The 19,704-nt window shown below is 42.5% G+C and overlaps 1 protein-coding gene across 4 annotated transcripts in view; it reads left to right on the forward strand.

Annotated features, from left to right (window-relative positions):
• Window positions 1-19,704, forward strand: part of LOC127584904 (cAMP-dependent protein kinase catalytic subunit alpha-like) — a 156,455-nt gene that overhangs the window by 120,323 nt on the left and 16,428 nt on the right. For all 4 annotated transcript variants that reach the window (XM_052041894.1, XM_052041891.1, XM_052041892.1 and 1 more), the window contains exons 3-5: window positions 7,679-7,807; window positions 10,351-10,449; window positions 18,006-18,088. In XM_052041894.1, coding sequence (XP_051897854.1) covers window positions 7,679-7,807; window positions 10,351-10,449; window positions 18,006-18,088 — 311 coding nt within the window. The remainder of the gene's footprint in view (window positions 1-7,678; window positions 7,808-10,350; window positions 10,450-18,005; window positions 18,089-19,704) is intronic.

The raw sequence follows: 19,704 nt of genomic DNA on the forward strand, positions 1-19,704 counted from the left end.
TGAAGGACAGGCCAAGGGAAGAGCTGTTTGGTAGAAGTAATCAAAAATTGCGGTGTGTTTTAAGAAGGGCCTTGGCAAAATGTGAGGTAAGAGGGCTTAGGGAAAGAACTTGAGGTCTTAGGAAGACCCTTCATTGACCCAAGACGTTGACTGTCCATTTCCCTCCACAGGTGCTACCTGACCCACTGAGTTCCTTCAGCATCTTGTTTGTAGCTCACAATTCAGCCAGTCAAAACGCTCTTTCATCCTTCAGGAGCCACGCTGTCCTGAAGGATGGAATCTGTTGTGGGGCAAGGGCTGTTCCCTGCTCAAATGGCTATGCACTTCACTGAGGAGCTCCAAAACACACCAGTAAACAATACTGTAAATAAATGCATTGTAAATGACCAGGAGTTCTGTGGTGACCATGGCAAGTTGCATTTTGAGCTCCCTTTCACCAACTAGGATCTTGTACACTGTTGTGGCCGGCTGTGTCTGCATATATCTGGCTGCCAGACGAGCTCAGACATTACTTGCAAAGTTGGACAAGGGGAGGACCAACAGCCAAGACTCAGAACATCAGGAGCTGGAATAAATAGAAAAAGGAAGGTGATGAGTCACTCATTCCCAAATTTAACAAGAGCCCAAAGAGAATTCTTTAGATCTCATAAACTAGATAACATTCACCCCTTCTATATACTTGTTCTCTGATCATTCATGCATATGCAAGGTCATTTAAGTCACTAGAGTATTTTAAGAATTGTCTTCAGTCCATGTAACATAATCAATTACTGCCCGCTTACACTGCAGCCATGCTGCAACTATAAATGATTTCCAAAAAGTTACTTAGCCTAAATTGGACGCACATTTCCTATCCCATTAATAGCAGGCTCAAGCTACTATGTCAGTTCTCAATCTCTGCCAGGAATTGTAACAAGGATTTTTTTTAAAAGAAAAAATAATGCCTTAATTGAATAAGTCCATTTATCATCATCAAACAGCTGCTGCATTGTGAATTAATCTTAGGCTGAGAATACCTTCATGGCAAGTAGCTCTTCTTATTTACAAACTTTACTTAAATGTTTCATTTAAGAACATTTGCAATCAAGTGCACTAATGGTGTTGAGGAGCAGAACAATACATAGCACCAGAGCTACTCAATGAGCTTATAAGAGCACTCATTAATCTCCTCCTGATTCAGTGGAATACTTGGGAAGTGGCTGCAAATGTCAGTATTCCATCTGACTGCGACGTACACTGGGCAGTCTCATGGATTCATTTGAAGTTGCAGCCTATCTCTAACATTTCAGTCTGTTGGGCATAGCAGTCTATTCAATTGCAGACCCATCTTCATAGATTGTCAGGCACACTCAGATAACAATCCATCCACAAAGGTTTTGAAAAAGGCACAGGACATTGCATATGTGCAATGATGTATTCCAAACATGTGTATCTACTTCTATCATTCTGTGATTCTTCAAAAAATGTCTTTACAACAGCAGACAGTTCTCAAACAGAAGGACTTGAGACATGGCCTGGCTTTCAGGTGCTTGGCATCTGTCGGTTGGTCATTAACAAGGTTCTTCTCGCATTTCCAAAGCTGTTGGGTTTGTACTATTCATGGCATCACTTTGTATTACTGTACAATTTGGAGGGCACCCTATCTCTGTAATAAGTCTTTGAACCATTTGTATGAGTGTCCTATTATTGCTAACATGAATTCATTATGCTGCAAGGGAGCCCAATTACAGCAAGCTACCATTGATGGTATTGATTGCTCTCCCAGATTCCTTAAAGTAACTGGGTCACTCCATGTGGCCTCATGATATGGTCCCAAGGTTGGCTTTGCACACCTAGGATCATTACACTCTCCTTTGAATCATTATGCCAAAGTTATTAATGGAATGGGCAAACAGCTCACAAGAACTCTATACTATTGTAGAACATGATAATAAGGTGCAAGTTGCATCTGTTTGCATAGACATTCATTTTGTGTTTTGAAGTAACAGATGCACAAACACTCCAGGGCCTCTGGTTGACTTACCTTGGTTAAGTTGGGGTTAAGAACTGAAAGGTGAGCAGGATCTACCGTCAGTTAAGTACCTTCACTCAGAATGAGGTGCACAAATGGAACAATGGAACAAAGTATAATAAGACTCTGATAATCTGCTATCTGACCATTTGGAAATCCCGATGATTCCTCATTTGCACTTCCTCCTCGCCCACGCCCTGCTTCCCATGCTCTCTTCCACTTACCGGGTCTCCTGTTTCTGTGCTGCCTGACCACTCACTGGGCCCCAGTGCCTGTAGTCACCTGGGTCTTTTGGCCAACTTTCCTCGAAGCTTACCTAGTTCTGTTTACCACGTTCCCTTTAAACTTACCGGCTGCACTGAAATGTTACTGTGCAACATCTGTTAAAAGTGTTAATTAAAAGTTTGGCTCCACCAAATTCCTGAACATGCCAGATTAACGGAGTTTTATTGTATTGGGTACAAAGGAAATAGACTGAAGCAATGAATCAAAGACTCCACGCTACTAGTGCCTCTTAGTTCTTGTGCATTTCCAGCTACCACCATACTGTTCTTGGCTCAGACATGCATATCTCCACTCAGGATATCCACCTTGGTGGGTCTGCTCCAGTCTCCGAGCTATCAGCCGATGTGCCTGCAGTCTGGGGAAGTGGGCTTGAGCTAGTATCTACAGGAGAGACCTTGACATCCTGGGAGAGGACAGGAGTCTCAGTTCTTGCACTGTCAACTGGACTCTCATGGGACAGGGCACACAGTAGGATTGGGATTGCCCAGATTGCAATGGCTTCTGCACTGGTGCCATAATCTCCTCCTCCTGTTCTTCACCTCAGTCTGGCCGTTCCTTTGGGACAGCAAGTTGGAACTCAGGGTGCCCTCTTTTGCCTCTTTGAGGAGAACCTGAAAAGAGAAGGAATGCTGTTTACATTTAGTGGTCCTGCGGGAACATTAGCCGTACTATTAGATGCCATCACCAAGCAACCCTCGTAACTCCAATGAGAACACTTGCTGTGAACTGCAGCCTACATTTTTTTTGTAAACGTTGATTTCTGGATATTTATTGGTATTGCTTTATTATTGTCACTTGTACCGAGCTACAGTGAAAACTTGTCTTGCATACCTTTTGTACAGATCAATTTATTACACAGTGCATTGAGGTAGTACAGGGTAAAAACAATAACAGAGTACAGAGTAAAGTGTCACAGCTACAGGGAAGTGCATTGCAGGTATCAATAAGGTGCAAGGTCAAGCAAGGTAGATTGTGAGGTCAAGAGTCCATCTCATTGTATAAGGGAACCGTTCAATAGTCTTATCACCATGGGATAAAAACTGTCCTTAAGCCTGGTGGTATGTGCCGTCAGGCTCCTGTATCTTCTGCCTGATGGGAGAGGAGAGAAGAGAGAATGACCCAGGTGGGTCGGGTCTTTGATTATGCTGGCTGCTTCACCAAGACAGCGAGAGGTACGGACATGGAGGGGAGGCTGGTTTCCATGATGTGCTGAGCTGTGTCCACAACTCTCTGCAGTTTCTTGCAGTCCTGGGCAGAACAATTGCCATACTAAGCCATGATGCATCCAGATAGGATGCCAATTGTTTGGCTAGGAAGCCAAATGTTTGAAGCCAATCTTTAATTGTGTCAGAGTGATGAAATCATGATGAACCTTATAAACCAGGATTGGCTGACACGACTGGACAAGTTTGCGAGAGCTAAGAATGTTCAAGGCAGGCTGAAGTCACCTATGGCTATGAGTATGCACCTGATCGCAAACATTAATGCAGCCAAACAGAAGGAGTTCTCCCAGTGTTGGAGCCCCTTGCTTCCTGAGCCTTGCCTGGCATTCCACAAGCATCCTCAGCTATTGCTTCCTTATGATATTTGTATGAGAATAAGATCTGAACACATGCAGTAATGTCTATGTTAAACAGGTTTACGTAGGACTGTATGCATGTAAAGTTTTGTGTTGATGTAAGACCCAGAATGTAGTATGTCCATTTGAGAAGGAATGTTGGGCTGTGAGGGAGGTATGGATATATGGACACTGTAATGCTAGAATGTATAAACTTTTGACTATTAGGGTGACTGCTGGTCCAAATGCCCCTCAGTGATGTGTGCACAATGGGCCATTGTTTGAACTTGATGACTGTCCCCATTTCATGGCCTACTGATGTGTGAAGGGGCTGTTATTTGAGTGTGGTTGGAAATGAGCCTCTGGTTATAAATACAGCCCGTGCAAGTAAAGACACCTATACCAATGAGTGATGTGCTAAGATGCAGTGAAATCATACCCGGCAGATCTTGGACAAGCTCTACATCTCCTGGGGCTCACCTGTCCTGCCATCCATCAGCTCCACGCTTTCTCCTCCAAAGGACTCAATCTGCTGTGGCCAAGGGGGATACCCCTCTGGGTCTGGAGCACATTTCACCTGTTCCTGGTGACCTTCATCTCCAGTAGAGGACAACTACGACATGACAGTTGGGTAGACATGATGTTGTGGCCTTCTTGGATGTTTGTGTAGAATAGTCTTGGAAGTGAGTGCAAGTGTGTAGGTGTAGAGGGGAATAATGGAGTGAGGGACTAAGCGCATTGCTTTGTCACTGTGTGTGAGTGAGTGGGGTCAGTGATGGAGTCAGGGAAAGAGGGGAAGAGGCATCCAGAGCAGCAGGGAAGGAGAGAGAAGGGTAGAGGGAGACAGAGCAGCAAAGAAAGGAAGAGAAGAAAAGAGAAAGGCCAAAGCAGCAGGGAGGGAGAGAATCAAACAGAGCAGCAGTGAAAGAGAGAATCAGACAGAACTGCAGGGACATGGTATAGAGGCAGAGGGAATGGGAGGAGGGAAATAAAGACGCAACTTGTGTGAATGAGAGAATGAGTATATTGCAAAACATAAGGTTTTCACAGAATGTGAATGGAGGTACGGGCAAGAGCTGTAGATGTGATGAAGTCTGGAGTTATGTGGACTCTTACCAATATCATGAGGTTATGATATTTTTGTGTTACTGGTCAGCAGTGAAGGGAACATTGATCCCAGTAGGGACCTCCCTGGCAATTCCTGCCAGTATTGACTGCAGGTAGCATTGGAAGGCCCCCTTGTACAATACATCCTCTTGTGGGTGATGTGATTCACAAACCTGTCAAAGTCCCCACTAGTAAACCTGGGTGCCTGCTGCCTGTCCTCGGGAATACTCTAGCCATGCTGATTGAAACAGTAATCTCCAACAGCTGGGAGAGAGTTGGTGACATTGTGCACAAGTGCCTTTGAGAGCTGGCTGATGATGTCACAGCTGCATGTCTGGGTGCCAGAAGCTGTGCGAAATTCAATTAGAGCTTTTCAGTAACACCCACTGTTTCTGAAACAGCATGGTATTACATAAGGGAACCTAATAACCCTGTTTTTCAAATGGTACTGTTGAATTTTGCCATATTTTTAGAGCTTTCTAAAGCAACGTTAGGATGACAAGCAACAGTTTTTTAACACCTGAAAACAAGTGAGCTATTGAAAGGGAGGTGGTCCTTGAAGTGAGGAAGGATAATGCAACAAGACTATGGTCATGTGATGATAATTTTGACTAGTTTCAGGTCTTTAGAATGTAAAACTGGAGAGATTTTAAAACTCAGCTGTTGGTAGCAAGGGTACACACTTGGGGGATTATTTCAAGCCACTGGCATTAACCAGAAGGGCAGAATCCAGTGGCTAAGCAGATAGACAGCTGCAGAGATGTTGCAGTGAATAAGGTCCAGTTGGTAGTCAGCTAGAACGGAAAAGTGCAGGTCTAATTGATTTGATTGAGAACCCTTCACCCCCAACCACACTCCCCGCCACAGGACAGATATGGGGTGTGAGCTTGGAAGCTGTAGGAGAGTGTGGGAGGATGAAAGGATTAAGGAAGCAGTCAGATACAACTTTCTCATTGATTGTAATCCTGGATTTATGGATTCCACAAAAGATAGCACAATCGTATCTGAATAAGGACAAGTGTTTATGTGACCAAGAGGTTTAAGGACTGCAGTAAAATCAGACAAGATAGATAAGGGGATTTGAGTTGGATGCTGTCACTGAGACTGAGGATTCACTTCAGGCAGTTCAGGGGAGGAATGTATTTTGGCAGTCTCATGAAGGATCTTAGGATTGGGTTTAAGGAATAGTAAACAGTGAAGTCATTAAACGAAAGTCTCTTATGCTGGCCATATAATGGTGGGAGATGTTTTAAGCTTCGCTGAGAAGGAGCAAGATTGGCTGGGTTTCAGTAAAACCCACAAAGGAACATAAGAAACAGGAGTCATGAAGGCCTGCTCTGCCATTCAATAAGATCATGGCCAATCCAGCTTTGCCCTCACCACCATATTCTCCCTCTCTCCCCATACCCCTTGATGTCCTTGTAATTTGAATGTCTGCTTTTTGTTGAGGGTGGACGGCAAAATGGCCAAGAGAGGAAGTAAAGGCTACAGTGGTAGCAAAAGGGTTCATCTTTATAATGCCTTGCATAGTCGTGCTTTTTGTATGATGCTATTATAGGGGAATCCTTGATAATTTCAGAGCAATAGAAGGATACGGTCCTAATGTGGGCAAGTGGAATTGGCATAGATGGGCAAAAGGGTTGACGTGAACGTGGTGGCTGAAGCGCCCATTTCTGTGCTGTACAACTCGGATTCTATGGCCTGGTGCACACCTCTTTGTATCAGTGAAGTCACTATTTAATGAGACACATAGGATAGGAAAACTGATGCTTTTTTTAGCAAACAAAGTCATTTTTAACCCTATTTTTCTTTAATTTCTTAAAATTAAATTGAAAAAAAATGAAGAGGAAATGAAACAATAAGCAGCATATATTGATGCAGAGCAGCCATCTGCTGGTGTATCAGGAGAACAAACCATTCGATTAATGAACAGGATGTAAATAAAAAAACAAACCACAGAAGATAGAAGTTAAAACTAGGAAAAATAAGACAGAATTTGCTCCTGCAACCTATATCGTATCTTTTCACATATTAAATGTTTAAATTGTTCTCAATGAGATCTCTGCTTTCCTCTCTCAGCTTCTACACTGAGCAGTTAGTCATGCTCAGTGAATGTGCCTTCATCTCAACATTTGCCCTCTGTCCCGAATTTACACCTTCCTTTCCTCTCTAAACATATCTCTACATGTGAACTCACACCCATATTTGTGGTCACCATATGCTGCCAACATATTTGTGGCCACCAGATCTTGCTAACTCATGTGACTTTGCTGCTTCCGTAGTCAGTATCACTGATAAGGCAATCTCTTATCATTTCTTTTTAATGCTTTACACGATTATTCCCTTTCTCAGCACTACTTCTTTCTATATCCAGCTCTGGGGGAAAAAGTCCCTTGAATCCCTATAGCTACATTTTCAATCTTACTTTGACAGAACTGCACATTTTTATTATCTAACGTGTAACTCACAAACTGAAAGTGTCTAGTATTTCTCAAAGTTGGTAAATGTTACGATTTCCCAGTTGCACATGTGTTAACTGTTTCAATAATATGTTTCAGTTCTTCTAACATTGTTGGCATTGTTTCTGAGTCACAAACGCCCTACCCAGCAGGCCCATTGTGCAGGAGATCATGTGCAGAGTAGGAGTGGGATGCTGGAAAGTAACAAGGAGCATTAGACTTGGAAGTGATCACTGACTGCCTTTGCTTATGTTGCAGAACACGGCATGTTTGGATGACTTTGAAAGAACAAAAACGCTTGGTACAGGGTCCTTTGGCAGAGTGATGTTGGTGAAACACAAAGCTACAAAGGAGCACTATGCAATGAAGATACTGGACAAACAGAAGGTGAACAGATTGAATTTACCTTTTTTCATTAACTCGAAGAATTGGAGCACTACAGCCAGGGAGGTTCAGCTTGGATGGCCACTATGTTCATCTAGCCTCTCCACTAATGTACAAATGCTGTTGTTAGGGTGAGAACAGCAACAATATAGACACAATTCATATCAAAAGAATATTGAAATAAATTGTAGAGACAAGGTTGAATAAATCATTCTTTTGTGAATCGGATTCATGGACATTGAGAACTACAAGCTGTCAACACGTACATAGACTGATAACTTCATCTTACTATTCAAGGGGTTAAAGGAGAGATAATTCCTATGATTAGACCATAGCCTGCCGTTCATTCTCAAATAGCAATTATTGTACAAGACAGTTTGGGTTCTTGAATTAGTTCTTTCTATCTAGCTTCATACTGAATGCAATTATTACCTGATATCTGTTTATTTACATTGCAGAAACATTAGTCCATGAAGGTCTCCAAGGTAGCTTAATATCCTTTCATTAGTCTGGTTTAGTTAGAAGAGGTGTAAAAGTCATGATCCACTGTTAAGGTGTCTGCCTGGAGAGAAATCCGAGCTGCAGAATATAATTTTGAGCTTGATTAATGCACTAGAAAGTTTCCTCTCCTATACTTCACAGAGATATGACATTGAATTTACTCTTAAGTTGTCGTCCTCCTGCCTTGTACGTCACGTAGTTGGCAGTGTAAGGATGCTCTACATGGTAGGCATTGATAGGTAGCATGAAATTGAGGAACAGAGCAGTTTCTGTTCCTTCTTGCACTCCTTGTCCAGCTGTAAGACTGAGAACAGGCATAAGAGGAAAAGTACATGGATGGAGTTGGGCTGAGCATGACAGATAGGCAGGTGAGAGGTTCAATAAGACAAGATGGGGAAAGCATAAATGTAAGAAGGATGCTGAAGTACTGAGGAATAGTGTTAGATGATGAATGGCAAAGCAAGCCACCAAGATTTGGCTGGATTGAGTAGATTCTGTATGAACAATTCGTAACAATACAAGAGGGCGTGGCTTTAATGGGTGAGAAGTTCAAGGGAGATATCAGAGGGAGGTTTTTCCACCCAGAAAGTGGTTGGTGCGTGGAATGCGCTGCCTGAGGTGGTGGTGGAGGCTGATCAAAAGATTGTTAGATAAGCATATGGAGGAATTTAAAATAGGGGGATATGTGAGAGGAAGGGGTTAGATAGTCTTAGGTGTGGTTTAAAGGTCAGCGCAACTTGATGGGCCGAAGGGCCTGTATTGTGCTGTATTGTTCTATGAGTCTATGGTGACAGCGAAATGGAGTATTGTGTTTTGCGTTTCAAAGTTACTTTGATAATGTTGTATTTACTCGATGCTGTACGGAAAATGAAAGCGCATGACCTAGATTTGAGCTATATAACAGCATGCACATTTCATACAAACACTTCAGCAGCAAGCAGATTCACCACAAACAAGATGGGAAATTGCATTTGGGAAGGAATGTGTGAGGTATTGTGAGGATTGACTGTGCAGTATACAGGAAGCACACTTACTGATTCACTCCCCAGTCAGAGGGGAAAATATTTACTATCAACACTGAAAATGCTGGAAATACTCAGCAGGTCAGGCAGCATTTTTGGAGGAAGAAACAAGTTAACATTTCAAGTCAGTAACCTAGTTCTTATGTAAGATCTTGAACGTAAAACACTAACTTGTTTTCTCTTTCTACTGATGTGCCTGATTGGCTGAATATTTCAATTATTTTCTCTTTTTCAGGTTTCTAGTCCATGTGGTATTCTGCTTTTGGAAATATTTATTAGTTGTCTTGCTTTGCAAGCCACTGTCATTGTTGCATTGCACTCCATGTGATACTGAAGGTCACAGGCTGATTATGGCCAACTAGTTTGGTGTGTTGTCCCAATCAATGCTACACATTCATCCTCAAATTGAAGGAAGACAGAAGGGCAACTATAGGACTTTGGGCGTCTCTCACAGCCGAGAGCTTCAGTTCCTACCTCCCATAGCAAATCGTAACAAATTCTCAAGCAAATCCAAGACTCAGCACACTATGTAGATGTACCTATATACACCAATTTATTCATGACCTAAATATGAAGCATACGTACATAGATAGAGCTGTTTTGAACGGATGCTACATAAACACAGGCGTGTATCCCAAAGGCCATGAACAGGTATAAGTTTGTTAATCTACATTAACCATGATGGGAAGCAGAAGGTGAGTTGCCCCAATAATGTAAAGTCCTCTGTGTTTAAAAAAAGGAAGATTTAGGAGACCCAGATGTTGGTAGTTGTGTTAAGAGACCATCAATTCAGCATATTTAGTTTGTCCATTAGTGGCTAGAACCGACTCTTTAATAGAATTAAAATAAATTAAGCTCAAATGGTTATCTGCCAAATCAATGTGCTCCCCCACCCAACTACCCTGTTTTCTAATCTGGTAAACAAGGTGACAAGTGCATTTTTTTCCTTCATAAACTTACTACATCAGATTAGAATGGTTGTGTTTTTAGCTGATACAGTAATTGCATTTCTTTGTTACCCAGGTGGTCAAACTGAAACAGATCGAGCACACGCTCAATGAGAAAAGGATTCTTCAAGCTGTCAGGTTCCCTTTTCTGGTGCGGCTAGTATTTTCGTTCAAGGTGAGTGTTGAGTGTCATGTGTGAACTATTCTGCTTTTCTAATTCTCTCTAGTACTGATAAACTTGGGGCTTCTGCAGGGACCATAGAATAACAGTTGGAATAAGCAATGGGAGGGGAGGGATTACAATGGGGTACTGCTGAGAAGAGAAGTCTTCAGATATGTTCAGGTTTCAATGACCTTAAGATTGCTACTGAAAAAAGGGACAGAAAAATTACCATGTAATAATAATAAGATAACGTAACTTAGTCTGGTTCACATTGAAATTACCTCAAATATTTTAACCATTTGAATATTTTTGGATTGCAGTGATTGTCATGTATTTACAAGTAACACCAATTCTATGCCAGTTGTATTCCACAAACAATAATGAACAGATTTATTGGTGGCATTGGTTAGTTGGAAGATATTGACCAGTCCACTTGAAGAACTCCATGTTTTTCTTCACATGATTAACAGGAATGATTAAGATCACATTGCACGATCAGAGTGCCTTGGTTTAATATCTCTTCTGTCCTGCAGGATCTCTGACAGTAATTTAATGGCATAAAAACTAGACGCTGGAAATCTGAAATGAAAACAGACAATGCTGGAAACACTCAGCAGGCCAGGCAGCATAGAGTGAAAGACAGTTAGTGTCAAGTCAATGATCCTTCATCAGGACTTCACAATATTTTTGTCAAGGTGATGAGTATCATGTATAACAGTGCTGCATTCTTTCACTACAGCCTTAGATTGTTGGGAACTGGACAGTGCCAGATAAAGAATTAAGGAGAGGAATGTGATTAGGGATACAAGTTGATGATACTAAGGCAAGAGTAGGCAAATTAAAATATAAAGAGCAGGAGATGAGCCTGATGTATATGTGGAAGTCAACAAAAAGAAACATTCAGAGGCGATCATTAAGGCATCCTGCATTCACACATGAGGGAAAGAATGTGCAGTTATATTTCAACTGAAGAAAGGGCAATTAAAGAAATAGGTAATGGGTAGTGGTTATAGATATTGGAGCATAAGCAAGCCTGAATGAACCTATCAAATCTTTGAACTCATAGCTATATCATGATTATGGATATGATTAGCCAGTTTAAAGAAATCAGATTGTAATCTGTTAGAATCTTGTCATAAGATGTTGACTAGAAAATGCTAGAGAATAAATGTCACCTTGCATCTATATAGTGCCTTGTAAATCTTGCAAGAGGCTTCACAGAAGTGTTGCCAAACCATGTTTGACACAAAGCCACTTGAGATATTGGGAAGGAGCTTGATGAGAGGGATTGATTTTCAGCAGTATCTTAAGGGAGGAAAGTTAAGAGAGACCAGAATTTAGAACCTAAGCAGCTGAAGACATGGTCATCTTTTGTTCTGTGGTTGACATAGGGGGTTTACAAACAGAGAAGAATTGGAATAGCACAACTATTTCAAAGGGTTGCTCAGTTACAGGAGATAAAAAAGATAGAGAGGGAGAGGGAATGGTACCATTTGAAAGCAAGAATGAGAATTATAAAATTTAAAATTGCCTCAAACCATAATTCTGGCTTAGTATGTCATTAAGAACTTGGTTAGATCTCATGTAACAAAGCATAACATTTTTGGGATATTTTGCAGCAAGGGTAATCTGTAAATGCCTGGGCGTAGAAGTTCAATCATGTACATAAGAACATAAGAAATAGGAGCAGGAGTCGGCCATCTGGCCTGTCGAGCCTGCTCTGCCATTCAATAAGATCATGGCTGATCTGGCCGTGGACTCAGATCCACCTACTTGCCTTTTCCCCATAACCCTTAATTCCCCTACTATGCAAAAATCTATTTAACTGTGTCTTAAATATATTTAATGAGGTAGCCTCTACTGCTTCCATGGACAGAGAATTCCACAGATTCAATACCCTCTGGGAAAATCAGTTTCTCCTCATCTCCATCCTAAATCTATTCCCCCGAATCTTGAGGCTATGTCCCCTAGTTCTAGTCTCACCTACCAGTGGAAACAACCTCCTGTAGCACTCTCTTTATTCAGTTTCTACTTTACCTTGGATTAATCACACTAACACTCACTCCTGGGTGAAATCATGCCATTCGCAAAGTTGGAGTGGGCAGTTGTGATCGAGGTCTTCATAGTGTACCTAACCTTCTCCCTGCACCAGGTCATACACATGATGTCAACATCAGTAGAATCTCCATACCAACATGGTCTGGAGCTTTGGGCTCCAAATTATGATGGTTGTGAAGCCATTGCACTTCAACAAGGAGCACATTGCATTAGTTTGTTGCTTTTCTTGGTATTTAAAAATGACATTTTGTTAATGTTGGGAAACATGACTAGGCAGCTTCCCAATGGACTGCAGACTTGTAAAACATCTTCAAAAGTGTAAAGACTGTGCTACAATGGATTATGAAGTTTATTTTCCAGCAATTACCTGCTGAAGCACTCATTCCATGGTGTCTTCAGTGGTGACACTGATTGCACTAGTCCAGTGCTGGGCATGAGTCCCAGATCTTAGGTCAGGAGGCACACCCATGCCCTTCAACACAGACCCTATTCCCTCAGAGTCCTCAGAATTGACATGTCTTATATGGATTTCTTCAATGAGCAACATACTTGCAGGCTGAGGCTTTCCAAGCCTAGATAGCCCTCTTCATGGAGCTGAAGATCACTTTGACTCTCAACGTCCTCACCCCAGGATCTCTGCTGAAACTCCCAATTTGATGCTCAGCGCTGCATCAGAGAAGTCATCCTTTCATTGTATTCTGGAGAATGATTTTGTTCATTTTGATTTCACCGAAGAGCAAGTAGCATTGTGGGCACTGTTATTTGACAGTAAAATGCGGCAGCCCTGGTGCTCACCATCTCGTGCCTCTGAGTCAGCCTTGTCAAGAAAACCTCCCTATCTGGTTACTAATCTGAGTCCATTGGGACACTATGGATGTGGAGATATTTACTCTGGTGAACCCCTAGACTAGGTTCCCTATACCAGATGCCAGTCTGCAGTGCACCAATGCCTGGTATATCTCTTATGAAGCATGCCCCTCTGACAATATCTGTTCATTCCATGCGGTGCTACAGAGTGTCAGGCACAATGACACACTTTCATCATCATCATCCTCGTTCCCTTCCTCTTCCTCCACTGGTTCTCCTTTTGTGCTTCCTTCTTCTCTGTCTCCTTCTCTTCCTCCACCACTCCTCCTCTTCTGTCTCCTCCACTTGTGAGAGCCTTTCCTGATAATCTGCAGGTCCAAGCAGAAGATAGTTGCACATAGGCTGCAATCAAATCATCTTTATGGTGATCCAGCAGCACTGACAGCGTCTGCTTAAATCAAATCAAGCCGGATGCATCAAAGAAGCATGATTAGTGATCCCACCTGGCAGATTTCTCCCGAGCCTCAGTGTGTGAGATGCTTTGCACATCTGTGGCTCTTCTGCCCATGAGAAGGAAGGTGGTCTCCTCCAGCACTGAGAAACTGACCGCGCAGTGCCCTCTGCATCTACCCCACACTCCCATCTGGCAGCTTTTCTCCAATTCGCTACCTTAACCTAAACAGAGGAAATGAATGATATTGAGTAACATCTTCCTTATCCTACCTTTTAGAGGTTTGACCTCTGTGTGTGTGTGTGTGTGTGTGTGTGTGTGTGTGTGTGTGTGTGTGTGTGTGTGTGTGTGTGTGTGTGTGGATAAGCATGTCTACATAAAAGCAGCATTTTTAAGTGGTGTACAACTCATCTTGATGCTTATTGTGAGGCTATGAGATTTCCTTTGGCATTGGTCCGTGGTGCATAGATTCCCACTCCTGGGGGAGGCAGCTCCAGCCCTCTTCTGCCTATCAGTGGCCCAGGCAAGTCTCCTATCAACTCTTCTGCAGAGAAGAACTCCCTCTTGGAATATATTTTCTACAGCAGGACTTATAGATTTCTTTGTGAAAATCTAGGAGCTCTTTCCCTCTCATCTGTGGTCCACTGGTAGTGATTGTTGTTTTACAGGTATCCATCTGCCACGTGCAGTGTGGCTTTAAAGGTGATCACTCTATTGATCTGAGCCTCGCCTCGCCCACAGTTATGCAGTTCCTGTTTTAGTGCTTCTTTCTGGATGTACCGCCCTGGTTAAAACATGTTTTTGACTATTTTTTTCAGGGGGTGCAGTTTGAAGCTTGCTCTTAAAACAGCAGAATAATAGGTGAAATCTAATTTCTAGATGATGATATTCTCCTCAGTTTACTGCTTTCCCTAATAAGAATGAAAATACTGAAAACAATAACACTTCCTCGAGAAGAACAGGAGATTGCTGTCAGGCACCTCTGAATTTCTGCATTGAATTCCACATGTGCAGACTCTGAAAGTTGCTGTGAAACTTCCTTTGTTATTTTCACCAGAGCATCTGGGCCACCATCAAACATACACATGTTATGTCCATACTTAATAATCTGATGTAATAACACAAACTGTACTCAAGATGCATCTCGGGTACACTCCCAGCACTACTCCCATAGTCACTCTTCCCTTTTGTGGGACTCCCAATGTTCTCAGGGTCTGACTTCCACAAAGCAGAGTGGTGTGCAAGCGGTAACCAGACCCCAAGCACGAGGTGCCTGACTACGGTGGGGAGAATGCTTTCAAGGCCTAACCCTTGTCTGTGTTTGAGTCTGATCCCCTCCAGAAGTGCACAGGTCCTGTTTTAGCACTTTCTTCTTGCCCATGGATTGCACTGACAGCACGTTGTCACCTGGTGCTGTTAAAAGCCTTTTCAGCTGCCTCTAAATGTCACTGAAAATCAAGCCATTCAAAAACATTTGAAATATATTTAATATTTTTTTAAAAACATATAATGAAGGGAAAATAAATGTACTTAAAATATATTAGCCCATAGAAAATCAATTGAAAACATAAAGTGAATTAGAAAAAAGACAGAAAACTTTGTTAATGAAGGTTGGTAACTCCATTCAATCGAATGGGGCCACGGTAGGTACTTCATCCATGACTAGGGTAAACCCAGGTACAAAGTGCATCCAGTGTTGCCCATCTGGATCAGTTCCTGGAGTCAGTGATGGGTCCCGCTACAGGAGGTCATGTGCATTGATATATCATCTCCGGCACATTCAGTACTTTAGTGTTGCGATGCATGGACATGGAAGTTATGAATGCACTGACCCAGGGACTGGACAGAGCCAGTGGGTTTCTCGTGAGCTGGCTCAACATTCCAGCCTATGTGTTTATTGTTGCCATTTAGTAGGTACTCTAATGAAATGAGTGGGACATATTCTATGAAGATTTATAGAAACTATGCCCAAACAATTATTAAAACATCCGGCCTGGATGGTGTCCCTGGCTGTGTCCATAGATCCTGCGCAGATCAGCTGGTGGGGGTATTTGCAGACATTTTTTAACCTCTCCCTACTTCAATCTGTTCCCACTTGCTTTAAGAATAGTACCATCATCCCAGTACCAAAGAAAAATAAGGTAACATGCCTTAATGACTATTGCCTGGTGGCTCTGACATCCACCTTCATGAAGTGCTTCGAGAGGCTGGTCATGGCAATTCACCTCCGCCGAAACAGGTCCACGGCAGACGCCATCTCCCTGGCCCTACACTCATCTCTGGAGCATCTGGATAACAAAGACACCTACGTCAGACTACTATTTATTGACTATAACTCCGCATTCAGTACCATAGTTCCAAACAAACTCCTCTCCAAACTCAAACCTGGGACTCAACACCTCCCTTTGCAACTGAATCCTTGACTTCCTAACCAACAGACCGCAATCAGTAAGGATAGGCAGCAACACTAGTGCCCCACAAGGCTGCATCTTCAGCCCCCTACTTTACTCCCTATACGCTCATGACTGTGTGGTCGGGTTCTGATCTAACTCCAAGTTAGCAGATGACACCACCATAGTGGGCTGAATCTCAAATAACGATGAGTCGGAGTACAGGAAGAAGATAGAGAACCTAATGGCATGGTATCATGACAACAATCTTTCCCTCAATGTCAGCAAAACAAAAGAGCTGGTCATTGACTTTAGGAAGCAGGGCATGCACATACTCCCGTTTAAATCAGTGGTGCTGAGGTGGAGATGGTTAAGAGCTTCAAGTTCCTAGGAATAAACGTCACTGATAGCCTGTCCTGGTCCAACCACGTAGACACCAAGGCCAAGAAAGTGCACCAGCACCTCTACTTCCTCAGAAGGCTAAGGAAATTCCGCATGTCTGCATTGACCCTCACCAATTTTTATAGATGCACCATAGAAAGCATCCTATCTGGATGTATCACGGTTTGGTATGGCAACTGCAGAGAGTTGTGGACACAGCTCAGCACATCACAGAAACCAGCCTCCCCTCCATATCTACACATCTCGCTGCCTCGGTAAAGCAGCCAACGTAATCAAAAACCCCTCCCACCTCAGACATTCTCTCTTCTCCACCACCCCACCCCACAATTGGGCAGAGGATACAAAAGCTCGTACCACCAGGTTCAAGGAAAGCTTCTGTCCCACTGTTATAAGACTATTGAACGGACCTCTTATATGATAAGATGGACTCTTGACCTCACAATCTACCTCATCATGGCCTTGCAACTCATTGCCTGCCTGCACTGCACCTTCTTTGTAACTGTAACACGATGTTCTGCATTGTTATTGTTTTCCCTTGTACTACCTCAATGCACTGATGTGATGAAATGATCTGTATAGATGGCATGCAAAACATTTTTTCATTGTACCCCAGTTCGTGACATAATAAACCAATTTACCAATTAATCTAACCCGTTATCCTAAAATGTATGCAAACCAACACTTGAAGACCATGAAGAGTCCATTGAGTTAATTCACTTTGCACAACTGTCCAGTTCCACACCTGACCACTTCCACCATAGTAATATTTTTTATAATCCAAGTGACTGCTGTAGGTGTGGGTCTTCTAACATCTCATTCCTACCCTACTCTCATGCTGGAGATACAAGAAATTCTGTAGATGCTGGAATCTGGAGCAATACACAAAAAGTGCTGGAGGAACTCAGCAGGTCAGGCAGCATCTGTGGAGGGAAATAAACAGTCGATGTTTCGGGCCAAGACCTTTCATCAGGACTATTCTCATGCTGTTAGCAAGGAAAAGGCTACATGGATGTCATAGGATCATACAGCACAAAAACAGGCCCTTCAGCCCTCCAAGTCTATGCTAGCCAACAAGCATCCATCTACACTATTTTTTTATTCTCCCTACGTTCCCATTGATCCCACCCAGATTCTACCACTCACCTACACACTAGAAGTTACAGTGGTCTTTAACCTAACAAGCAACACGTCTTTAGGATGTGGGAGGAAACTAGAGCACCCAGGGGAAACCCACATGGAGACAGGGAGAACATGCAAACTCCACACAGACCGTACCAGAGGTCGGGATTGAACCCAGGTTACTGAAGCTACGAGGCAGCAGCTCTACTAGCTGCACCACAGTGCTGCCATCAGGATGCTTTGCTAATTTGTGTCTCGTTAGCAAAGAGGAGGAGTGAATTCATCCACAATGTATGTGCTTTGATGGATTTGTTTTTAATCTGTATTCTTTTCCTTTTCAGGATAACACTAATTTGTATATGGTGATGGAATATATTCAGGGCGGCGAGATGTTTTCACATTTAAGGAGGAGCGGGAGGTTCAGGTTAGTGTCATGAACCTGTAAGAAATTATGCAATGAATTCATCACGAAGGATTCTGATTAGTTGAATATTGCACGACACCTCTGTGTTAAAACACATCCAGTTCATATGACAGAATGTACAAAGTTAAACAGACTTCAAACTGTGACTAAGCACTAGTCAGGTGACTAACAAGCAGCAAATATTTTTCCTGTTTATAACATTTGATCTACTACAGCTGGATCATTCAGTCCTTATTATGTAAGCAGTTAGGAGTTACAAGTTGATCAGACACTGAATTAGCTTTTTGATATCAATTAATATCAATTTGACATTTTAGGCTTTGCAAGTTAAAGCATGTGTCATAAAGAGCAGAAGTCAGAGAAAGGTGAGGGCTATGATGCAAAAAACAAACTGCTGGAGGTACTCAGTGGGTCAGGCAGCATCTGTGGAGCCAGAGAGATGGGCAGTGTGTTGGGTCAAGACTCTGCATCAGTACTTTCATGTCTCCATGAGAGTTATGACGTCTGTCATCAAGTCTTAGGGTCATACAGGACAGAAGCAGGCCCTTTGACCCAATGCGTGGGTTTTCTCCCACATTCCAAAGACATACGGGTAGGTTAATATGGGTTTAAAATGGGCGTCGTGGACTCGTTGGGCCAGAAGGGCCTGTTACCACGCTGTAAGTAAAATTTAATTTTAAAATTTATATCCATGCTGACCAGCCCAGTGCCCAGCTATACTCATCCCATTTGCCAGCACTTGGTCTGTAGTCTTGTACACCTTGAGGATTTGAGTTCTTGTCTAGATACTTATTAAATGTTATGAGAGTCTCTGCCTCCACCACCCTTTCTGGGAGTGCATTCCAGATTCTCGCCACCCCCTGGGTGATAAAATTCCTCCTCATATCCACTCTAAACCTCTTACCCGTTATCCTAAAATAGTGCCCACTAGTTTTAGATGCCTCTATTATGGAGAAAAGTCACCTATTATCGACCCTGTCTATGCCCCTTATAATTTTGTATATCTCAATTCCTCCTTCAGACTTCTCTGCTCCAAAGGAAACAAACCTAGTCTGTGCATCCTAGACAACATCCTGGTGAATCTCCACTGCACCCTTTTTCAGTCTGCTCACTAGCAGTTTTAGAAGAAATATGGTATAGTCTTTCCACTTTAGGACCTACACTTTAGGAAACCAAGTTTCTATAAAAGGTTATCGATTCACAGGAACAGGTCATTTAGCTCAGTAGGTTAACAATAGCGTTTATGTTGCATGTAAGCCTCTTTTCACCTTGTGTAGTATATTCTATCCCCATATTCAATTGTTCCTTTCTGCCTTTTGTATTTTAGCTTCTCCTTGTATTCAACCGTGCCACTAATTTTTTTTGCCACATCATATTTTTCCAAATTGCTAAGCTTCGATTAAAGAACTTATTCCTGAATTGCTTAGCTGATTTATTTGGAGTCATAGTCATATAGTTATACAGCATGGAAACAGGCCATTCTGTCCAATTCGTCCATGCCAGGTTGCCAAGATCTAGTCCCATTTAGCCCATATCCCTCTAAACCTTCTCTATCCACATACCTGTCCAAATGTCTTTTAAATGTTGTAATTGTACCTGTCTCTATCACTTCCTTT

This window comes from Pristis pectinata, chromosome 31 (assembly GCF_009764475.1).
Source record: "Pristis pectinata isolate sPriPec2 chromosome 31, sPriPec2.1.pri, whole genome shotgun sequence".
NCBI lineage: Eukaryota > Metazoa > Chordata > Chondrichthyes > Rhinopristiformes > Pristidae > Pristis > Pristis pectinata.